Source organism: Neoarius graeffei, chromosome 15 (assembly GCF_027579695.1).
Source record: "Neoarius graeffei isolate fNeoGra1 chromosome 15, fNeoGra1.pri, whole genome shotgun sequence".
Taxonomy (NCBI): Eukaryota; Metazoa; Chordata; class Actinopteri; order Siluriformes; family Ariidae; genus Neoarius; species Neoarius graeffei.
In genome coordinates this window covers 21,613,092-21,635,884 of record NC_083583.1, presented here as the reverse complement: position 1 = coordinate 21,635,884, position 22,793 = coordinate 21,613,092, and the positions used below count along the sequence as shown (strand labels likewise).

Genomic DNA, 22,793 nt, shown 5'->3' with positions numbered 1-22,793 from the left:
ATTTTTACCATATGTGATTTATGTAATATGAATGCATAGTATAGGCTAATTAATATTATCGTGCATTTAATTGTGACATCCTTTTGCTCGTTCAAATTCAAATGCAGCAGTGAAGATGAAGTCATACGAAGGATGTACCTGAACCATGAAGTAGTCGCAGAAGCTCCAGCCAGGCTCGGTGCGTTTCTCTCGCAGCGTGCGCATGTCATCCTCGAAGCGACCCAGGTTCTTGGTGAAGGACATGAGAAGCAGAGTGCGCAGCTTCGTCAGGAACGAGTTCCACGACTCCTGAGAGCGTGATGACTCCTTCAGGGGATCCGACAGAGCAACACACCTGAGAGAGACAGAGGAAGAATGTTAAAATGAAAAATGAAGAAAGGAGCTCTATTGTGTCCTCGTAGTTCGATAGCAGTTTAATAATCTCCATGCTGTATTACGTTGTCCCAGTCATGCTGCACTTAATCATGTTTGCATACAAGCCAAAGTACATGCGGTTTGCTTTTATAAGGGTTGAAAATATGGTAATTTTTTGCATCTTTTACTCATTTTTCTTTTTTGTATAAAAGAGCAGTTTATTATATTTATATTATACGTTAAAATAAAGCAGCATGCCATGCTCATTATGATGAATTGTAGTAATAACAGGATGAACTGAGAGTAACGGGGGAAATTCCACTTCTCTGGTGGAAAACACTGAGGAAAGCATTTCCTATCATGGCAAAACTGCTGAGAACATCATATCTGAAAGACTTTACAGTACAACAGATTATAGCATAACCCCCTGTGCTCTCGTAAAAAGTGAAATGATATACGTGCTCAATTTGCTAGCAACCTTACTAATCCAGTCCTCGAAAAAAAAATCTGGCAGCCTTACTTGCCCAATGGGCGAGCAGCACCCAAAATATACTTGCCTGAAAAACAATTCCACTTTGCCCAGAGCTTTATTTTATTTTGGAGAGGACAGAATGCAGTTAATTATCTATTTTTCTACACTTCTTCCTGACTAAGACTGTCCAAATAACCCAGTAGTAGAGCTTTTTTTAACCTTCAGACAACAGCAACAGACGCCAGACATCTCCGCTTGGCTTCAGTATGTGAACAGCCAATCAGTGAGTCCCGTATGTGTTTATGATTTTTAGGTCACGATTTACAACCAATGGGAGGCACCCTTTGTCGGCTGTACACCAATCACAGGTTCCCATGCCACAATGGCAGTATGTTGATAAATATTTAGAAAATAAAAATGATAATTACAAAATATATTAAACTATCAAAAACAATTTTAAAAAATCGTAATATACATATACTGGCTCGAGGTAAGGAACATTATTCAAGGATATCGTTTATTATTAACTCCAATCATGATCTAAAAGTTCCAAGTTTGACACCAGCCCGCTTCAACCGCACTACTGGCACACGATGTCCTTGACCCTCGCCGCCCTTAGCCAATTGGTATAATTACATCGTTATGTGGACCCCTTTGAGCTGAGCTTTTCCAGTACACTCGAACATATGCATACTTCGACGAATTATAACCAAAAACAAGGAAATTTGAATGATTTCCTCAAAATATTTTTGTACTTTTATATAGTGTGTTGATGAATAAAACAACGCATTTCCCGTGAAACGAGACGAGCTACTTTAAACTGGTTCCCTGCTCTCTTAGCGCAGAGTGAGCATACAGTCAATGTTTCTGACGCTTGGTAGGATTAATTTTATACAGGAACCAGTCCAGGAAAACAAGATTTTTGATAGACACAGGTGAACTTTGTTTTGACGAGGAGTCAGATGTCACGATGCATGATTCACTTTGCATAATAATAATAATAATAATAAAATAATAATAGAAATATGCTACTGCCGGACTGACAGCTCAAACCTGCACCACGGAGCGGTTGCCTGTGTTGCTTAGGTTGCCAGCACTAACTTTTGTCGTCCGATCGGACAATTACCATTAAAGTTTTACTCGCCCTTGCACAGACTTTAGTCGTCTGGGACGATCGGACATGCGGTTTTTCGAGCATTGTAATCTAAATGCCATTTTAAATGCCATGTATATGATTTGAGTAAGCTATTTTATGTCTACTGGAGGATTGTTCGGTTAAAATTCAGTGCTACAAATGAATAATAAGGCTCATTAATGAAGAAATTAAAGAATATCAACGTTAAAAAAAAATCCTTCATGCCTGATTAAAATATCTTATGGTAAGTTAGTCAATGACACGTTGTATCATGTAGCTCAATTGCACAATCAGCAATCCTGACTGAAGAGGGAGAGAAAGAAAGAAATCCTCATCATCATTATTATCAGGGCAATTCAATAATAACAAACCAGCAAAACCGGTAAACAGGTCCCCATATGAGAATACATGCTTGTACATTACCCATTTCTAACACAAAACCTTGTGTCATTTATAAAGAAATGATCATGCAGTAGTCTGTACTGCCTCTTGTTACATCTAACCAACAACCCAAGAACTCCTCCAATACAAACCATGCATGAGTCATGCCTTTATAGAGAAGCTCTGCCGTGGATTCACAGGCCAGAAATAGGGCCTGTCAGCAAAGCCTTTCTAAATATGCCCAGTACAAGGCATATAATCAACAGTGCTGAGTATATCAGATAGCACAAACAAAATCCCATCACAGCAGTGCTCATTTACACCTGTCTTATTTAAATAAATAAATAAATAAATAAAACAAGGCCGTCAGTCTGACCCCCAGCTTTAATGGAATAGGGGTTTGGACTGAGTCGCAGCTGCTACTGAACTGTCCTCACCTGTCGCTCTGCTTGTTGCAGAAGTCGTTGCGGATCTTGTCCATGATGGAGGTGCGTGGCAGGATGTTGGTCTTGTTCTTCTTCTTGCCATCACTTTCCACCACTACGATGAGCCAGTCGGCTGAGCCGTGCAGCTTCAGCACGCTCTGCCACCGCTGCATGTCCTCCTTCACTGAGGTCTTATACGTCTCTGTGTCCTGGAGCACGGACAAGACAGGGGACAGAGGTTATGAAATCACATTTAAGCTAAATCTCACTGAAAATATGGTAAAAAAATTTTTTAATTAATCTTAAATTCAAGTAAACATATTCTAAATCTACATAAACCTCTTATCAAAATACATTTTTAACAAAACCATGTGGCAATTATTGGTACTCCTACAAATTCTTATGAATAAAATGTAACCGAAGCATTTCCTATTTACATTTCTTTTTTAAAATTCACCAACATGCTGAGGAATTCGTAAGCAGCCATTCATGATTTCCTTTTATGTAAATGTGCGTAAATATGTGCTCATACGAAGGAAAAATTCCCTTTATCATTCATCAGTATGAGGAAGATATTAAAAGGTCATAGGCAAAGGTTTTAAATTTATGCACATTTGAAACTTTATATGTTAAAAAACCCTCTAATTTTCTTCTGGTCCCAAGAAGTATTGTTAATAAGTAATAATTAAAATAAGTTAGAATAAGTTAGCGTGGCTCGCGGTGAATTTCTGCTCGGCGATTTTCGTGACCACTCGGCGCGTGATGTCATTCAAGACAAACAAATCACTTGAGTTGAGTCCACTTCCGTTTATTTGCATTGCCGTTCATCTCGAGTGCAGACGTGCATTCAGGAATTTCCAAAGAAAAACCATGCCTTATTGTTGTGCAGTGAACTGTAACAGGACCAGTTCAGGAAGAAGGTTTTACCTTTTTCCGAGAGAGGAGAAGAGGCGGAGAGAGTGGATTGTGAGCATGAAGCGAGAGGGTTGACTTTTTCCGAGAGAAGAGAAGAGGCGGAGAGAGTGGATTGTGCACGTGAAGTGAGAGGGTTGGCAGCCGGGTAAATACGCCACTCTGTGCTCGATCACTTTTTGAAGAATCCCCATCTGTTGGAGAGTTTAGGTGTCAGTGTCGGACAGAGAAGGCTCAAACCTGACGCTGTTCCGACAAAACTCGAGCACAAAATCAAGCAGTCAAAGAAGAAACGGACCAGCAACGCTCAAGCAAAAAGGAGAAGATTGGAGGTAAACATTTTTACCTTTGCTTGCAATTGACAAGTCAAGAATCCTGAGGGATCCTGTACAATCATTGTGGAAATGAGACAAAGGGATATTTCCTCGCTTAGAGTAGGCTATAAATAGTATAATGTCGTGGATGGCAGGCTAATGTGGCCTACCGGCGCACTGTCAAGTAATCGTTACCTATATCCAATCCACTAGGGAGGATGGCTTAATTATTCTTCAAAAGGGCTCTTATTTAGTATTATGACAAAAGTAAGAATTTATCATAACTACCAGGATAAATCGTTTGAGCGCGAGTCTCGTTGAGGTCCGGGGTCACCGCGATCAATTCGGCCGAGTCGCTGTCCGATTCCGAGGCTGCACGGTCAAACCAGTGGGTCACATTCACCGATTGCTTTGCAACGGCCATAGGTTCATACATATGGTTTCACCCCTCAATATTCAATTTGGAGAGTTCCGACTTCAAAATCGCTATCGCTTTCAGACATTTTACACAACCTCTCATGATCAAAGTCCGTACACGTGTGCTCGGTTCGCAAGTAAACACAGAACTGCTCCCAGTCTGTTTGGCTTGAATGACGTCACGATGACGGTCCCCTGGCGGTGAAAGCGCGCATAAGTGAGATGTAAACAAACCTTCGGAACTTGCGCAAACCAGTATATTAACCGTTTTATTCAATTTGAGTGCAAATTAGACACCAGGAAGATTAAATTCGCTTTTTGGGTCGCTCTTGATATTCTACGTTCCACCTCCGACCCTTGCCTAGGACCTTTAATGCTGGCCTTCATAAATCAAGGAATGGCTATTTAAAAAAAAAAAGTACTTAAAAGAACTAAGTACATTTACATGTATATATCGTTCATAAGAATTTCTAGGGATGTCAATTATGGTGATGCATTTTTTTTCCTTTGGGGGAAAAAAATGCTAGAATTAAAGATAGGAGGTTTTTTTTTTTATTAACACTAAGCTTTACCAAAAGGTGACAATTATAGTTCTGACTGTATAAGAATTACTGTTATTTATAAAACATGGAGTTGTTTCACAATCACTGATGATTAGTCAACCATTTTGTGAGGACACTAATAACACATTGTGGAATGCATTTTAATGGAATCACAATACAACAGCAAATGATCTAGTGAAATAGTTCGGCATGTATTTTACAGATCACCGGACTTCTGCGATCACAAGGACACACACCTTCGTCACATTTTCATCGGCTCTTATGTCAGAAGTATCAGACTGTTGGAGGTGATTTTTTTAAGGTCAGGTTCATTTCTAAGATTTCCCACTGGACATAATGCCTTAAATAAATTTCCATTTATGTTTTATTAATCAGTTTATATAAATACATTTCTTTTACAAGGTTCGTCAGAAATATCAGTCACTCCTTCACATGACCCAATGTGCGTGCACACATGCACACTTCACACCAAGGAGCAATTTAGAGTGGCCCTTCCTGCACATGGTTTTTTAAGAGGTCAGAGCAAACCAGAGAACCCAGAAGAAACTTAGACACAGGGAGAACATGCAAAAGTTCCAAATCAGGATTTTAATAACCATGTGATGCTCTGTGCCCGTTTCTGAGACTGCTCCTGAACGTTTCGACTCTGGCTGAGACTAAAGGCCAATTTATGCTGACCACGCAGTCCTCACAGATGGCCTCGCAGATGGCGTCTGCATAGCCCCCCCCCACCACCACCACCACCACCTTTGCAGACGCTCTGCGCGCACCTCCCAAAAATTGTGACCACCGCAGAAGCCTCGCAGACAGCGTCGCAGACAAGAGGGCTCTGATTGGTCCACTCTACACGCACTTCCGCTTCCCTACTTTCCCAGTTTGGTTCGTTTTCACTACCGGCATTTTTAAAAACACGAGCGAAGATGGAGCAGCACGAAGAGCGGTTGATCGAGGAAGTACGTACATCTATACGACTCCAGTTCTAGTCATTATAAGTAACTGGAGGATAAACACTCCACTAACCGCACCCACCAACTACTCCTAGCGATTTCGCGACTTCGCGCCCCCTTGCGTTGTGGCGGTGAATAACATCGCGCACGCCTATTACTCCCCGCTCAACGATAAATTACAACTGTCTGCGAAAAGCTATCTGCGAAAGCCTTCTCGCAAGCGCATGCAGAGGCCCTTAAGGCTAATTTATGCTGACAACGCAGTCCTCGCAGACGGCGTCGCAGACGGCGTCTGCGTAGCCCCCCCCCCTTCGCAGACGCTCTGCGCGCACCTCCCAAAAATTGTGACCACTGCAGAAGCCTCGCAGACAGCATCGCAGACAAGAGGGCTCCGATTGGTCCACTCTACATCTGCTGTACATGCACTTCCGCTTCCCTACTTTCCCGGTTTGTTTTGTTTTCACGACCACCATTTTTAAAAACACAAGCGAAGATGAAGCAGCACGAAGAGCGGTTGATCGAGGAAGTGAGGAAGTACGTACATCTATACGACTCCAGTTCTAGTCATTATAAGTAACCGGAGGATAAACACTCCACTAACCACACCCACCAACTACTCCTAGTGATTTCGTGACTTCGCGCCCCCTTGCGTTGTGGCAGTGAATAACATCGTGCACGCCTATTACTCCCCGCTCAACGATAAATCACAACTGTCTGCGAAAAGCTATCGGCGAAAGCCTTGTCGCAAGAGCATGCAGAGGCCCTTAGACTTACACAGCAGTCAGTCCAGTAGATGTGCAGGAAAGGGAACGTGAGGAGAGCCTTGTTTCCCTCTTTAGGAAGCAGCTCCTCTTTGAACTGGACAAAGTTGGCTTCTAGGTGGATCATCTTCGGCGCGCGCCCGTAAGACCTGAGGGAAATGAGAATGGAACACAAGTCAAACCACAGCACCAATGTCTTTTTATACCACTAGTTCTCTATACATAAGCATGTGTCTAATGCGCTAGCCTGCAGTGACCTTTCCTGTAAGGTTTCTAGTGTTACAGTGGATAGGTTACTATTCTTCCTCAGGAGGTGAAGCCTAAATGGCACATAGCTGAGGAACCCAGTTCATGCTACTCTGCTTAAACGAGTCTTGAAATCAACAATGACTTGCCTTTGAGGCAAAACAGGAAGGTTATATAAAACGTTTAGAGTTATTTAGCATCCGAAAAGCAAAGATTGTACAGTGCTTCGTGCATGACACTTACAGTTTATACTCAAACAGCTAATTTCTGCTACTCATTATGCTTATATAATATGACTTGTTATTTTTTATAACACTTTAGAATGCTTTCAAGGCATCTTCTACTCAGAGCATAAATTTTCAGTGTGTGTCTCAGCACATTTTGTGAACAGCTTGGATGAAGGAGTTCTGAATATGAGCAAGCCCCTATTTTTGAGCCAGATGTGTCCTTGACTAACCATTAACTATCTATCAAAGCTTTATTTGTGCCTGAGAATACTCTCTGAAAACAAAGAACTAAAAACAACCTCACTCTAATGCTTTATACTTACTTTCTAATCAGCAGAAGTGCAAGGTCATGGATTATTTTTATTACAGAGAGCACACACAGAGCAAAATGACACTAAACCTTCAGAATGGCTCCAAACCAGCTGTTCTACAGCATACACACCATCTAGTACTCCGTATATTCAAAGGATATCCTGTAGTTAGGGTTATATGATACAATGCTGATTTCATCAAAACTGTGTCACTCTAAGAGAGCGCAGGTACTGAATTCTTGATTCTGATTGATCTGAAGTTGTTGATTCATTTTCTATAACAGCAGCTCTAACAATAATTCTGGCTGTTTTTTATTAATACGTTTATCAGAACACCTTATGGTTTCTATAGTAATAAACTGCTATAGGGATTTGTACAGAGGGGAAAGAAAAAAAAAAAGGCACCCATGTAACCAGGGACATAGTGAAAGTCTTCAGGACAGATGGCTGTGTGTTTTATGACTTTTGGGAACATGACAACCTGCTTTTTTTGTCTTTCTTCAAGAAAGGGGGGGAGGCTGGTGAGGAAAATACTGCTAACAGCTATAATGTAAGTAACAGGAACCAACTTGTTTCATATGTTCCACAAGATTAAATGTAAACTGTAAGCAGATAAAAGGTACTACGTGTCATTCATTAACAAATAAAAAACACTGCTAGCGTTTGTAAATGCAGCATTAGAGGAATAAACCATTTTATGGCATGCTGTTCTAGGAAAATAATAAACTGCACTTTAGGTCAGGCTGCATCACACCACCCGGTCATTGATTATGTTACTATAACAGCATGCTCCATTATATTACATATAAAAGATCATTTTGCAAAAATCAATTAGCAAACCTCAATGCTACAATAAATATGCATCATAAAATACATTTAAATATCAATATTTTTTTAACGGCATCTTAAAATCTGAAGACATCATAAAACCACAACTGGTGGGGTCACGTTGTCTAATAAACTGCACAGAGCAAGTATTTTATTAGATGTCAGCCCATTATGTTATCCATTTTTTTAAAGCCCCCCAAATTAATTAATTTATATATATTATATTTAAAAAAAATAAAAAAACACGGGGCTGCAAAAGTAGGTATACAGTAATGAAAAAACATTCGCACAAAATGTTAGTATTAAATGAAACCTAGCACCGCTATTGTAATACTGGAATAATCCTTACTGTATACCTACTTTTGCAGCCCCATGTATATTTTAAGACAACAAGAATCGTGTTTGCGCTAGGACAACCATCGTTTACTCATATCTGTGTCAGCACTGTACATGCGCTATCTAGCAGAGCTAGATTTGCACTTCATAAAAGTGAAGTCTGTTTATTCGCATATTTTGTTGCCAGTAAAAATTGCATGATCTGATTAATGACAAAGATCTCAATCAATGAAGTACAAAGTTAACAGACAAGTAAAAACTGACAATATGATGATAGCACCAGAAATGTATAAAAACTTCTTCCATGGTGGGCCCATTATCGATGTATCAAGGTTTTGTTACACAGGTAAAAATTCTACACAAAATTAAAGCAACCGCACACGTGACAGCAAACACATCAAAGCAGCAAGAGAACATTACTGACTTCTTTAACAAATCTAATGTTGCAAAAAGATCCAAAACGCAAGGTAATTAACACTGGACAAGTCTTGCAATGACTGCTATTATCATATAACGAATTACGCATGAAAAATGGACCATGTCTACGAATTTCTCCAGATCCAGGATGTGTTTTAGAGCGATAGGAGGCAAAACAAGCAATGCTTTGCTCTATAATGTATGAGCCCACAAGTAAAATAGGGGAAAGCGGGGAGAACTGAGATGGATGGGGGGGGGGGACTTGGGACAGTTTGTATTCCCATGAATTAATTTCAACCAATCATGTTTTTGGATCACGCCAGAAGTTAGATAATGCCCTAAGACTAACCTACTTCCTTTGAAGTCATGAAGCTGGACACTGCAGTAAGGTCTGTGCAGTTTATGTGCGGATATATCTCTCTTCAAGCACACGTGATGCTCTTTTTATCATATAGACACAAACAAAAAGTACCCAAATTTATCAAAACAACTTCATTGATTTCCTCACAAGTTACATACAGAATTCTCTATATGTGCTAAAGGCGGCAACCGGACTTGCTTGAAATCCTTCAAGACGTTTCGCCTCTCATCCGAAAGGCTTCTTCAGTTCTGTCTGACTAGTGGGTAGTCAGACAGAACTGAAGAAGCCTTTCGGATGAGGTGTGAAACGTCTTCAAGGATTTCAAGCAAGTCCGGTTGCCTTCTTTAGCACATACGGGTTACGATGATCTGGATGACTGAGAACCTTCACAGACATGTAGAGAATTATTATACATACAGGACACTTTTTCTGATGGAATAAAAACATGTATTCCATTCCCTTCTAACAGGTTTCATAGCATGCAATATTGTTAACATATTGCTTATCCTACGTGTATTACATCACTCTACCCAATGGAGAATGAGCGTTGAATATGGTTTATGATACTGCATGGTTGTCAAAACAACATGATGTCGCACATCAGACGTGTAAAACTTCCGCGCTAGTGACAATCTGTAAACAAGCATGGCCACCAGGTTTGCTTTGTTAACTATGGAAGATTCTGAGAGAGAAAGACACACTGATCACCTGAAAGGAATGTGTATGTATAATAACTTTTTTCATGGTAACTTGTCTTCAACTCGTTCAATATCATGCTAGCTGAATGGAATATATCTGATGTACCACTTAATGTCAGCCTTTATTTTTATTTCTATCCATTTATCTTCTACCGCTTATCCAGATCCAGGTCACGGGGGTAGCAGCCTAAGCAGAGCAGCCCAGACCTCCCTCTCCCCGGCCACCTCCACCAGCTCTTTCGGGGGCATGCCCAGAAAACCTCCCCTGGGAGGTATCCAGGGGGCATCCTAACAAGGTGCCCGAACCACCTCAACTGACTCCTATCGATGTGGAGGAGCAGTGGTTCTACTCAGAGTCTCTCCCAAGCTTCTCACCCTGTCTCTAAGGGACAGCCCAGCCACCCTGCGGAGAAAACTCATTTCTACCGCTTGTATCCGTGATCTCGTTCTTTCAGTCACTACCCATAGTTCGTGACCATAAGTGAGAGTGGGAACGTAGAGAGTGGGCCAGTAAATTGAGAGCTTTGCCTTTTGGCTCAGCTCTCTCTTTACCACCACAGACCGGTTTAGTGTCCGCATCACTGACTATGTTTACATGCACATAGAGAGAATCGAATTTCTGCCGTTGCTCGACTGAAATCGAAGTTCAAAATGCCATGTATACACCTTAATTCGGCTGAAACTGAACCGAACTTGATTTCTTAGAATCGAGCTACACGACCTAGATTATGCGATTTCTACCGAGCTAGTTAGTGCATGTATACCCTATTGAGCTACGTATTCGAGCTACTTACTTCAGCACTGCCCCTTCCGGAAGTGACAAGACCACAAGGGAAACACAACAGCCTCGGTCGGCATGACAACGAATCATGACAACGGCATGAATCTTTTCTTTTTGTGGCATTGTTTGCACTGTTAAAATTTAGCTCACTTACTGTATCACCAAATACATCTGTACAGCTGTTGCATAACTGTGAATTGTGTCGAAAAAACAGCCTCGGTCGGCATGACACTTCACCTTAGCCGCCCACTTTATTAGGAACACTTCTGTTCGTACATACAAACTACAAACACTCTTCTTAGAGTTTATTTTATTTTTAAAAGGGACAGTGTACAAATTAAACATTATCCTTGTGGTCAGGACAGATGTCTGTCCCAGGTTATAGCAGTGCATGCTAATTTCCGCCTGTAGTCACTTTGTTAATACCCTTGAATAGCTCTTCTTCATGACGACAACCGGAAGTGTACCAACACGATGGGGCGTGTAGCGCCACCTGTGGCTCGGGTGCACAATGCACCTCATAACAATAGCTCGATTTAAACACTGTGCATGTAGGATTGGATTTCTCTGGCACCCTGCTGGGACCTTCCGCTCGATTACCGACAGCAGCTCGATTTGGATGTGCATGTAAACGTAGTCACTACTGACTACGTTTACATGCACATAGAGAGAATCGAATTTCTGCCGTTGCTCGACTGAAATCGAAGTTCAAAATGCCATGTATACACCTTAATTCGGCTGAAATTGAACCGAACTTTATTTCTTGGAATCGAGCTACACGACCTAGATTATGCGATTTCTACCGAGCTACTTAGTGCATGTATACCCTATCGAGCTACGTATTCGAGCTACTTACTTCAGCACTGCCCCTTCCGGAAGTGACAAGACCACAAGGGAAACACAACAGCCTCGGTCGGCATGACAACGGCATGAATCTTTTCTTTTTGTGGCATTGTTTGCACTGTTAAAATTTAGCTCACTTACTGTATCACCAAATACATCTGTACAGCTGTTGCATAGCTGTGAATTGTGTCAAAAAAAAAACCAGCCTCGGTCGGCATGACACTTCACCTTAGCCGCCCACTTTATTAGGAACACTTCTGTTCGTACATACAAACTACAACCACTCTTCTTAGAGTTTAGAGTTTATTTTATTTTTAAAAGGGACAGTGTACAAATTAAACATTATCCTTGTGGTCAGGACAGATGTCTGTCCCAGGTTATAGCAGTGCATGCTAATTTCCGCCTGTAGTCACTTTGTTAATACCCTTGAATAGCTCTTCTTCATGACGACAACCGGAAGTGTACCAACACGATGGGGTGTGTAGCGCCACCTGTGGCTCGGGTGCACAATGCACCTCATAACAATAGCTCGATTTAAACTGTGCATGTAGGATTGGATTTCTCTGGCACCCTGCTGGGACCTTCAGCTCGATTACCGACAGCAGCTCGATTTGGATGTGCATGTAAACGTAGTCACTGCTGACGCTGCCCCGATCCGTCTGTCCAACTCCCGCCCCCCCTTACCCTCACTCGTGAGCAAAACCTGAGATACTTAAACTCCTCCACTTGAGGTAACAACTCCCCCCTGATCTGGAGTAGGCACTCCACCCATTTCCGGCTGAGCGCCATGGCCACGGACTTGGAGGTGCTGATTGTCAACCTCATTAAAACTGGATAAAGGTGGTGTTGCTGGAGCTGTTTTTCTGGATCTTAAAAAGGCCTGTGATACTGTGAATCATAATGTACTCATTCACAAGCTTACCTGCTTCTCTTCCAATGCAACAAACTGGATGAGATCCTATCTATCGGATAGGGTTCAGTGTGTGAGGGTGAGTGGTGAAACATCACCACCCTTAAGCAATGAAATGGGTGTACCCCAGGGATTGGTCCTGGGACCAATTTTATTCACTTTGTATATAAATGACCTACCATCAGCATGTAAAGGATGTGAAGTACAGATGCATGCTGATGATACAGTCATCTATGTCCATGCAAAAACTAAAGCACAAGCAGCTGCTAAACTTAGTGAAACAATGGTGCATGTGCAAAAATGGCTTACTGACTCAACTGTACCTTAATGTAAAGAAAACAGTCTGCATGTTTTTTAGCAAGACAAACACTGCATCAGACTGTGATGCTAAAGTCCAGATATCTGGAGAGATCGTCCAAACAGTCTCTCCTTTTAAATATCTAGGTATTATCCTAGATTCAAACTTCTCTTTTAAAAAACAAGTAAAAAAGGTAATGCAGACAACTAGGTACAATTTGTTAAATTTTAGATATATTAGAAACTGTCTGACAACACATGTTGAAGCTTTTTATGAATGTAATGATTATGCCTCATGTAACCTACTGTACGACAAGTTGGATCCAGGCCACAAGCACAACATTGACGCCTATCCTATCACTGTATAAGCAAGCTCTCAAGGTGCTAGATAGAAAGCCCAAGCTCTATCATCACTGTAATATACTTGATAAATATAACATCCTTAGCTGGGACAACTTGATTAAACACACTGATGCCTATTGAATCTTTTAAAATCATAAATGGTAAGGCACCACCACCACTTTGTGCTTTCATAAAGCAGAAAGATTCTAACAGTAAAGCTACAAGCTATCTTCAACACCATCCAGCCCCTACTGCTTCAGGACAAACTGAACAGGATGCAAGTGGACCCCTGCCTGGTCACCTGGATCTCCAGCTACCTCACTGACAGGCCGCAGTACGTTAGGCTGAAGGACATCACGTCTGACACTGTGATTAGCAGCACCGGGGCACCCCAGGGCACAGTGCTGGCCCCTCTTCTCTTCACCCTGTACACCGCAGACTTCTGCTACAACTTGGAGCTGCGTCACATTCAGAAGTTTGCTGATGACACAGTCATTGTTGGATGCATCAGTGACAACAGAGAGGAGGAGTATAGGAGCCTGATGAGGGACTTTGCTGTGTGGTGCAACAGGAACCATCTGCAGCTCAACACCTTGAAGACCAAGGAGCTGGTCATTGACTTTGGGAGGTCCAGACCAAGGTCACGACCAGTTCTGATTGAGGGAGTCGAGGTGGAGGCTGTGGATTCCTACAAGTACCTCGGGCTGTGGCTGGACAGCAAGCTGGACTGGACTTGCAACACCAAACACTTACACAGGAAGTGACAGAGCAGGCTATACTTCCTTAGGAGGCTGCGGTCCTTTAACATCTGCAGGAAACTCCTGTGGATGTTCTATCAGTCTGTGGTCGCCAGTGTCCTGTTTTACACCGTGGTGTGCTGGGGGGGCAGTACATCCAAGAAGGACACATCCAGGCTGGACAAACTGATCAGGCAGGCAGGCTCTGTGGTCGGCATGAAGCTGGACTCTCTGGTGACGGTGGCAGAGGTCTATGGACAAACTACTGAACATCATGGACGATGCCAGTCACCCTCTGCACACCGTCATCAGCAACCAGAGGAGCCTGTTCAGTGACAGAATGCTCCTTCCCAAGTGCAGGACGAACAGACTCAAAAACTCCTTTGTCCCTCACGCCATCAGACTGTACAACTCCTCTCTGGGGGGGAGGAGGGGTAACCAGGGATGAGAATGAAAAACATTAAAAAAGTCTGAAAAAAGACGGGGGTTTGGGGGCCGCAGGCACCCAGCGGGGCCCAGGGGCAGAGCCCCGGCGGGGGCCCGGGGGCGGGAGCTAATGATTTGGGGCTATTTTTTAACCCCCAAAACCATTAATTTTATCAGCAAAAGTTGCAATTTATTTGAAAATAAATTCCCCTTCTTGGTGGACTACCAGGTGAAAATGATTAATATGGTACAAGAGACTTGTTTTTAATCAATTCACATTTGATGATTTCAAAAAATCAATGCACCTTTTAATATAAACGAGCTCTACAGTATTATATTTCTGCATTTTTGCTATGCATGTCTTTGAATACTCTAATCCTTTAAAATGAAGTGCAAACCAGAAAAAAAGTTCTATCATATAATTCTCTTAAGCTTTCTTCTGATGTTATCATGGTAGCAGGAGGTGTTGCATATTAAGCAGGCAACATTCAACATCACTTATCACTTCCCTTTCAACTGTTGTGTGTACTAACTAGGTTTTATCTGGACGGGATGTTGTGTAATGTAATACAGATACCATATGGTCAGTTTGAAGATCAAGATGGTGATTTTGAATTAAAGAACAGGCATGTACAATTGGCATTACATATTGGAAATTTAAAAAAAAAAAATAAAAAACTATAAGTTCATCTCGGCCTAAGAAATTTGAGCAGACGCTCCCGCGCAGCACATGCCAGCAATCCCCCCCATGAAATGGGCAATAAGTAGGAGAGTTATACATGGCATCATACCTAAAATTTTATCAGAACTATAGATACGATACTATGATTCTCCCCAAGATGCTACATTAGATAAGCTAACCCCATTTATAAAAAGATACACACTTATATATGACGTGTATTTGATATATATGATGTATATTCATACATTGTTACTTTACAGAAATCTTCAATAAGTTTGGTCTTTTCATGACAGCCTGTTGTAGACCTAAATATAATGCACATGAAATGACACTCCTCACCTCAACATGTCTTTTACAATCATTTAAGCCACCATGGGCAATGCTGAAACCACTGTTGCAAACAGTACATCGCGCGAAACTGTCATTATTTTTGACCCTTATTAGACAGGGATATTCTTTTGTGTAATCTGAGGTGAAGTGGGTTTTGTACTTTCGTTTTTTAGGGCGCGCGCTCTCTCTCTGTCATGCCGATCCTGTAGGCTGCACTGGCTCAACTGGAAACTTCGGCCCTCGAGAAAAGAGATAAAAGCCCGCCCACACTGAAAGCTGATTGGCTTATTTTGCTGAGTAACCCAATCAGGATGCTCTTTGTCTAGCATGCGCTACATGAACAGGCGCACACACAGTCTCTCTCGTGCTCCCTCGCGCACTCCGTCGCACGCGCACATTCTAAGATGCGCGATGCAGACATTAATGTTTCGCGTGCACGCTCTTGCTCGCTTGCTCTAGATTCCCGGGAGATTTTCTCCAATTTGCGGACATCAGGGAGCCACTATCAATATGCGGGAGACTCCCGGAACTTCCGGGAGACTTGGGATGTCTGCGTTATAAGGTGACCACAGATCGTTAACCATACATCCCCCCCCTGAAAATTTCTCAACGAATTTACATCGATCTCAAAAACCATCATTTTGGTCTGAAAAAATCGGAAATCCGCCGATCGGCGGAAAATTCTCATCCCTGGGTAACAGGAGGACAGAGGATGGGAAGGAGCAGTAGCCTAGCCTAACAATAAGCAATACCAGACAATGTGCAATATAAAGTGCAATATCTCTCCTACTGCTGCCCCCCCTCCTTTTCCCCCCCTCCCCCCTATCTTATTCTTTTTATATATTTGTATATGTAAATACTTAATTTATTTTAATTTATCTAGAAGTTTTCTCTATTTCTTTTCTCTGTAATGATGCTGCTGGAATCTTAATTTCCCTGAGGGAACCCGCCCAAAGGGATCAATAAAGTTTTATCTAATCTAATCTAACAAGTTCTGCCCTAAGAGGCAACTGTGTAATCCCTCATAGGTACAGTGCTTTTAGTCGACTGTACTTTTCTGTGAGAGCGTCTAACTTATGGAATACTTTACCAACTGACATAAGAAACTGCACTTCTTATAGTACGTTTAGTCACTACCTAAAGGAATGGTTTCTGAACAATCAATGTATCATGTAGCTAACTACATGATACTTCCACCATAGACACTGGCCTTCCCCTATTTCCAATCAAATGTTGTCTGTTGCCAGTGTGTATGATAGTGAGTGACGTCTTTTGTCCTGTCTATAAGGTGTTGTCGTCTCTGGCATTCTTTGTGGTATGGTGTATGACGTCTCCCGTTCGGTCTATGTTGTTGTCTACTGTTTTAGTGGCTGTATTTGTAAGACTGATTCAGTTTGTAGTGATGGGAGTGTCTTGATGGCTTGTCTGATGTGTAAACACTTTGTTCTGTTACTGTTTTTATCAACCTGGCTTTTATAAAAGTTGGTCACATGGGTCTACAAACATTATGCCTAAGGACTGCAGTTGAAAATTAGCCTGCTGGCTAACACTGGCACATTTACAGTTTTTCTGATTAACGTGCAATGCCCTTTTAAATAAATAAATGAAAAATGAAAATCCCAGCCGCTTCGCACTTGGTTGCAAACCGTTTTTATTTATATTACACACACACACAGTTCTTCTGAAGTTTTGTGCCCTTGACAACAAATATTAAATATCAAATATTTGAGATATGTATTGTGCATCATGAGGAATCATGCTATTTTACATAATTCCCCAGCTACAGACTCCTTTCTATCTCATAATAAGTGCTTTAGCAAAAAGGTAGGCGGCACGGTGGTGTAGTGGTTAGCACTGTCGCCTCACAGCAAGAAGGTTCTGGGTTCAAGCCCAGTGGCCGACGGACGCCTTTCTGTGTGGAGTTTGCAAGTTCTCCCCGTGGGTTTCCTCCGGGTGCTCCGGTTTCCCCCCATGGTTCAAAGACATGTGGTTAGGTTAACATGGGTATTAGAAGTGTGGTTAGCAAGGCACCTAACCCCTAACTGCTCCCCGGGTGCTGCAGCATAGCTGCCCACTGCTCTGGGTATGTGTGTGTTCATTGCTCACTTGTGTGTATGCATGCGTGTGTTCACTACTTCAGATGGGTTAAATGCAGAGGACAAATTTCACTGTGCTTGAGTGTGCACGTGACAAATAAGGCTGCTTCTTTTTCTAAAGGCGTTCAAAGATTAGTTCCCCATCATCTTGAATGGAGCTGGGGTGTGAAATACAGCAAAATACACCATTTACCCAATAGTTTATGGACACCTGACCATCACACCCATATGTGGTTCTTCCCCAAACTGCTGCCACAAAGTTTGAAGCCCACAACTGTACAGAACAGCTTTCTATGCTTTCACATTAAAATTTCCGTTCATTGGAACTAAGCAGCCCAAACCTGCTCAAGCATGACAATGCCCCGTGCACAAAGTAAGCTCCATGAAGACATGGTTTGCCAAGGGTAGAGCGGAATAACTCGAGTGGCCTGCACAGAGCCATGACCTCGACCCCACCGAGTACCTTTGGGATGAACTGGAACACTGACTACGCCTCAGGCCTCCTTGCCTGATGTCAATAATGTTTTTGTGGCTGAATGAACACAAATCTCCACAGCCACGGTCTAAAATCTAGTGGGAAAACCTTCCCAGAAGAGTGGAGGTTATATAACAGTAGCAAAAGGAGGACTAAATTAGGAATGTCATGTTCAAAAAGCACAAAGGAGTGTGATGGTCAGGTGTCCACAACCTTTTGGCCATATTCTGCAGATGCACATTGCTAACCAAGCATCTGCAATGTGCAAATACATACAAATTAATGAACGAAAAATTTAACACTGAGAAATTCTCATCCTGAAGCATACCAGTCATAATGTCTGATGATGATTACGCTATTATACAGTTCTCTAAAAATGAATAATGGACAGACTCACCTTCTCCACTCCATAGGCTCCCGGGGAAGCTGCTGTGCCAGCAGGCTATAAAGAGCAGTTAAGAGGTTTTGGTCCCCAGCACCTATACATCATGCACAAACACACAGGATTCAGGGTTATTGTGTTTTCCCATTAGTATCTTCGGATACTTTCTCTGGTAACACTGAAACGCTAATTATTAAGTAGTCCCCCCCAACCACATATGCCACTTTCACACCTTCACGTACTGCAACAGCTACAAGAACTGACGTTTCTGCATGGTTGTACTATATCTCTTTATAAACTCACCTAATTGCTTTTTGAAAATGCAACAGAACGTTAAAATACATAGTCATGTAAGAAATGGAAGTGAAAGAATGTGTTTGGGTTGTCATCCTATGAAGACACACACCCTAACAAAAAGGGTGAATGCCACACCTTTACTAAACAAGCACTGGGGTTTGGATTTTACAAGACAAAGAAATGTATATTCAAACATACCATATAATTAGTTAAAAGATACTCATTATTTGATGCCTTAAAACATCACTGACCACCACTACCCTTGTGTTCCATTCAGAAGATGGCTGCCAAGGTAGGCCATATTTTCGGCAGTGTTTCTGCTCATTAGATAAAATCGGTCCCATTTGGGAGGCAGCATAAGGACAGCTGCCCTCTAAGACTTCTTATTTTAGACAGCCCTGCATGTGTCTCATTCAATCGCAAGGAGAGCAATCCGACAATTCTGTTTACTCGATAACATTTTGAAAAAAATGCCAGATATCATGTGCAATGCTGTGAAATGCAACAAAAGGTTATTATGATATAGCATTTCATCAGCATGCACGTAAGGATACCACATATCACCAATTCAATAAATCTTGTCCCATCTGTTTACACATACTCACGTCCTAACCCATTTCTGATTCCTGTGAATAGATCATTCCCTGTCACTAGGCTGGAAACTACCCTTTACCGGTCGTATCGCTGCGATAGAAAGAACAAATGAGTCGGTTGTTTCCATCATCTTTATTGCAGTATTCAAACTCTTTGTATTTTGCTTTAAAGACTTGAGCTTTGTTTTTTTGTTTTATTAAGCTTCCACCTCAGATACAATAAATAAACATTAAAAAAAAAAGTATTAAAATATACACATATGATAAATATAATGGTGGGGGTCACACAACAGAGCTAGGATCCAATAACAGTGTGCCCTATTAAAGAAAAAAAAAGGCATGTACATATAAATAAAACTAAATCATCTATACTTAATTGATATTCAAAAGCCCGTTCAGCAGAAGCCTGAAAAACATTCACCTCATAGAAACGTGCTTGTGGATACCACGAATTAAACTATATTCTAAAAATCTCATAAGAAAAGAATAAAATTTACAATTATTACGTTTCAATTACTATGGCCTAATATTTATAATATTTATACTTAAAAAAAACTGACTGAGAATTTCTACATCTACTCAATAACAGCAAACATTAGTTGTTAGAATATTTCAGGAAGAGCAGCACTTAAGGCAAATGGATTTCCAAGTATTAAAAACATTAATGTCAAAAGCATTATTAAAAGCATTAGTAAAGTAAGTAGTTAATTGAGCTTTAAATTGCTTAACAGATCTACAGGAACGTAAAGAAACAGGCAGGGTATTCCAAAGCTTAGGCAACCTATTAAAATAACCAGTCTGAAAGAGTTTAGTTCGGCACTTCGGAATTATCATAGCTTAACCTGGAATGTCCTCATCGACAGCCTGGTGTGAAAATGACCCTGCAGAAAATAAGACAATTTATTTCATCTGGACTCCACCGACTATCTTCTATGATTCACATGCACCAAATGATGACTTCTGACCCAACCGATCATCACTTAACAATGACTTTAGAATGAACAAGAGAATTGGACGTGGCTGCTGAGATGTGAATCAAGTGACCAGATATCAGGCATGTTTCAGATTTAATGACTTGATCTTGAAGAATATTGGGTATCATATGCAACAGCATCAAACCTGTGATGGACACCGTATACGTATCGTATACTTTATTCATCAACATTGCAGATGTTGTCTGAATCGAGTTGATTTAACAATAGGTCATACAAAAATGTCAAAAATTAAAAATACGTACATATTATACAACTTAAAATAAATATAACACAGAATTTAAGATTAATAAACACAACAGGACAATTAAAACAATCCAAATTAATTCAGTAAATAAAGATGATGTGAGAGTCTTGAGAACAGGTTTTGGGGCAACATGAAAGGATTTAAGTAAAATGAGCCTATTGTATCAATCAGTTCTTGTTCAATATGTCTACTAGATAAGGTATAGCTGAATTTCTGTGCCTACTGGTGCGACAAAAGAGAGTGTCAAATTTATTAGAACCACATGTGTTCCGACCCGTAATATGTTGCCTGAGTGGTGGAAGCCACGCTCGGAACCGAGTTCAAAAGCGTTTGAGTGAATTTGGCACAGATGGTGGTGCGTCGATGCGCTAGGGAGCAGAGATTCAGTGTGGACAAGGATGTAACAGTCATTGTATTTAGTCCCAAGGATTATCTTGCATGCCCTTTTCTGTACTCGTTCCAAGGAAGCTGATTGTACAGAAGTCAATGCCGGGTGCCACACAGGTGCAGCATACTCCAAAGAGGGTCGGACATAACCCATATCGACTATCGTCAAGTCGGGAACTGATACTCCAAAACGCTTTAGCCGACAGAGAACGAAGAGTTTTCTGTTTGTGGATGAGACCATGTTATCAACTTGCAAGTTCCATTTCAAGTCACACCGTATAGTGAGTCCAAGCACCTTGATGGCTTTCACGATTTCCAGGGTTTGTCCATTAATTAACAACAGTGCAGGAGTAGCTCTCACAAAGCTTGCATGTAGAACTTTACATTTACCAGGATTTAACTTCACTCTATGGTTTTCGACCCGATCGTTCGGTTTGTTCAAAGTCGGCTGAAGGGAGCAAGGTTGGGTGATGCATCATACTGTATGTTAGAGATGTAAACGCAATCCAAGTAACCGAGCTGTACTGACATCAAGGTAACCAGGACCTGCTGTAGTGTTTAATTTTCAGCTTTAAATCCGGATATAATCTGGGATTTTGCTGTGTCGTTACCATATAGCATGTTCAGCAGCACGTTAGTACTTTTCCTTTAATCAGGGCTGCATTGATTATTGATTGATTATTCAGTGTAACTGCATGCATGCATATGCGCATGCGCACTCGGGCTGGTTGGCAATTCATAACTAGAGAAATGCAATTATTCATTTTACTTGTCTGGGCTATTAATATAAGGTTACAGATGGAATATATGGTACGGCTAACATCTCAGATGTCAGTACAGTCTTTAAGTAAACTCCACCCACTGGCATTCCTGTGGACTCTTAAGATAGTGAAAAGGTTTATATAGTACAAACCCTAATCAGAATGTACATTAATATAAGTTTAATGACAACATGCTAGGTTATATTAACCCCTGTACACCGTATATACTATATATCCTCCATGTTTCCAATTTTAATTCATTTTAACGGCACTCTTTATACAGGTGGGAGTTGAAAATTCACCCCCGTATGAAATAATCCGGTATAATAAAGTTATGAATAAAATGTGAAACCCGTCGCTAAGCGGACTGAAGGCTAGTTCTGCAGTGGACACTGCAACGCTCGCGCACAGCAGCATTAAGCTAAATGCCCAAAGCTAACATGCTAACAACAAGCGAAAAAGCCGACACTCACATGTCACTATGGGTTTATTCTCCATCGTATAAATGATGGGCTTTTCCTCATGGGACTCCATGGCGTCTGGAAACGAGCATTTACTCCACCATGAAAACGTCCATTCGGCAAATCAAACCAACTGAGCGCTAATAACTGCAGTATACCAAGGTATCGCCGAGGCCCCTTTTCCTCTCCATTTCCCTATTTGCTGACGCGATGACGACTTCCGGTCCTCGTGAACGTGAAAAGCGGAAGTTGGACTGTGGTTGGACTGCTGAGCTCTATATAAAATCTGAAGAGTTGTTAAACCCAGTTCCCGCTGTAGAGATGAGTGAAGCCAGCAGGCCGCCATCTTACCACTCTCATCGCGTGTGTTTAGCTTATGTTTGATTTAAACCGATCAAATTTGCCCCAAGAAAAGTATCTCCTGACTTTTCCCCCCTTTCATTAGCTCCTCTTATTTTCTCAACTTTACCCACATTCCCTACATATCTTTATAGTCAAGTCAAGTTTATTCATATAGCGCTTTTAACAATAAACATTGTCGCAAAGCAGCTTTACAGAATTTGATTATCTCTAGCCGTTTTATCCTGTTCTACAGGGTCGTAGGCAAGTCGCCAGGTCATCACAGGGCTGACACATAGACACAGACAAC

General features: G+C 41.5%; 1 protein-coding gene across 1 annotated transcript in view; it reads right to left on the bottom strand.

Annotated features, from left to right (window-relative positions):
- Positions 1-22,350, bottom strand: part of trappc10 (trafficking protein particle complex subunit 10) — a 46,795-nt gene extending 24,445 nt beyond the window's left edge. Inside the window, exons 1-5 of the mRNA XM_060941000.1 lie at positions 22,157-22,350; positions 18,422-18,503; positions 6,695-6,830; positions 2,780-2,976; positions 139-334 (exon numbers count right to left, since the gene is read on the bottom strand). Coding sequence (XP_060796983.1) covers positions 139-334; positions 2,780-2,976; positions 6,695-6,830; positions 18,422-18,503; positions 22,157-22,217 — 672 coding nt within the window. The 5' untranslated portion in view covers positions 22,218-22,350. The remainder of the gene's footprint in view (positions 1-138; positions 335-2,779; positions 2,977-6,694; positions 6,831-18,421; positions 18,504-22,156) is intronic.
- Between the last annotated feature and the right edge of the window lie 443 nt (positions 22,351-22,793).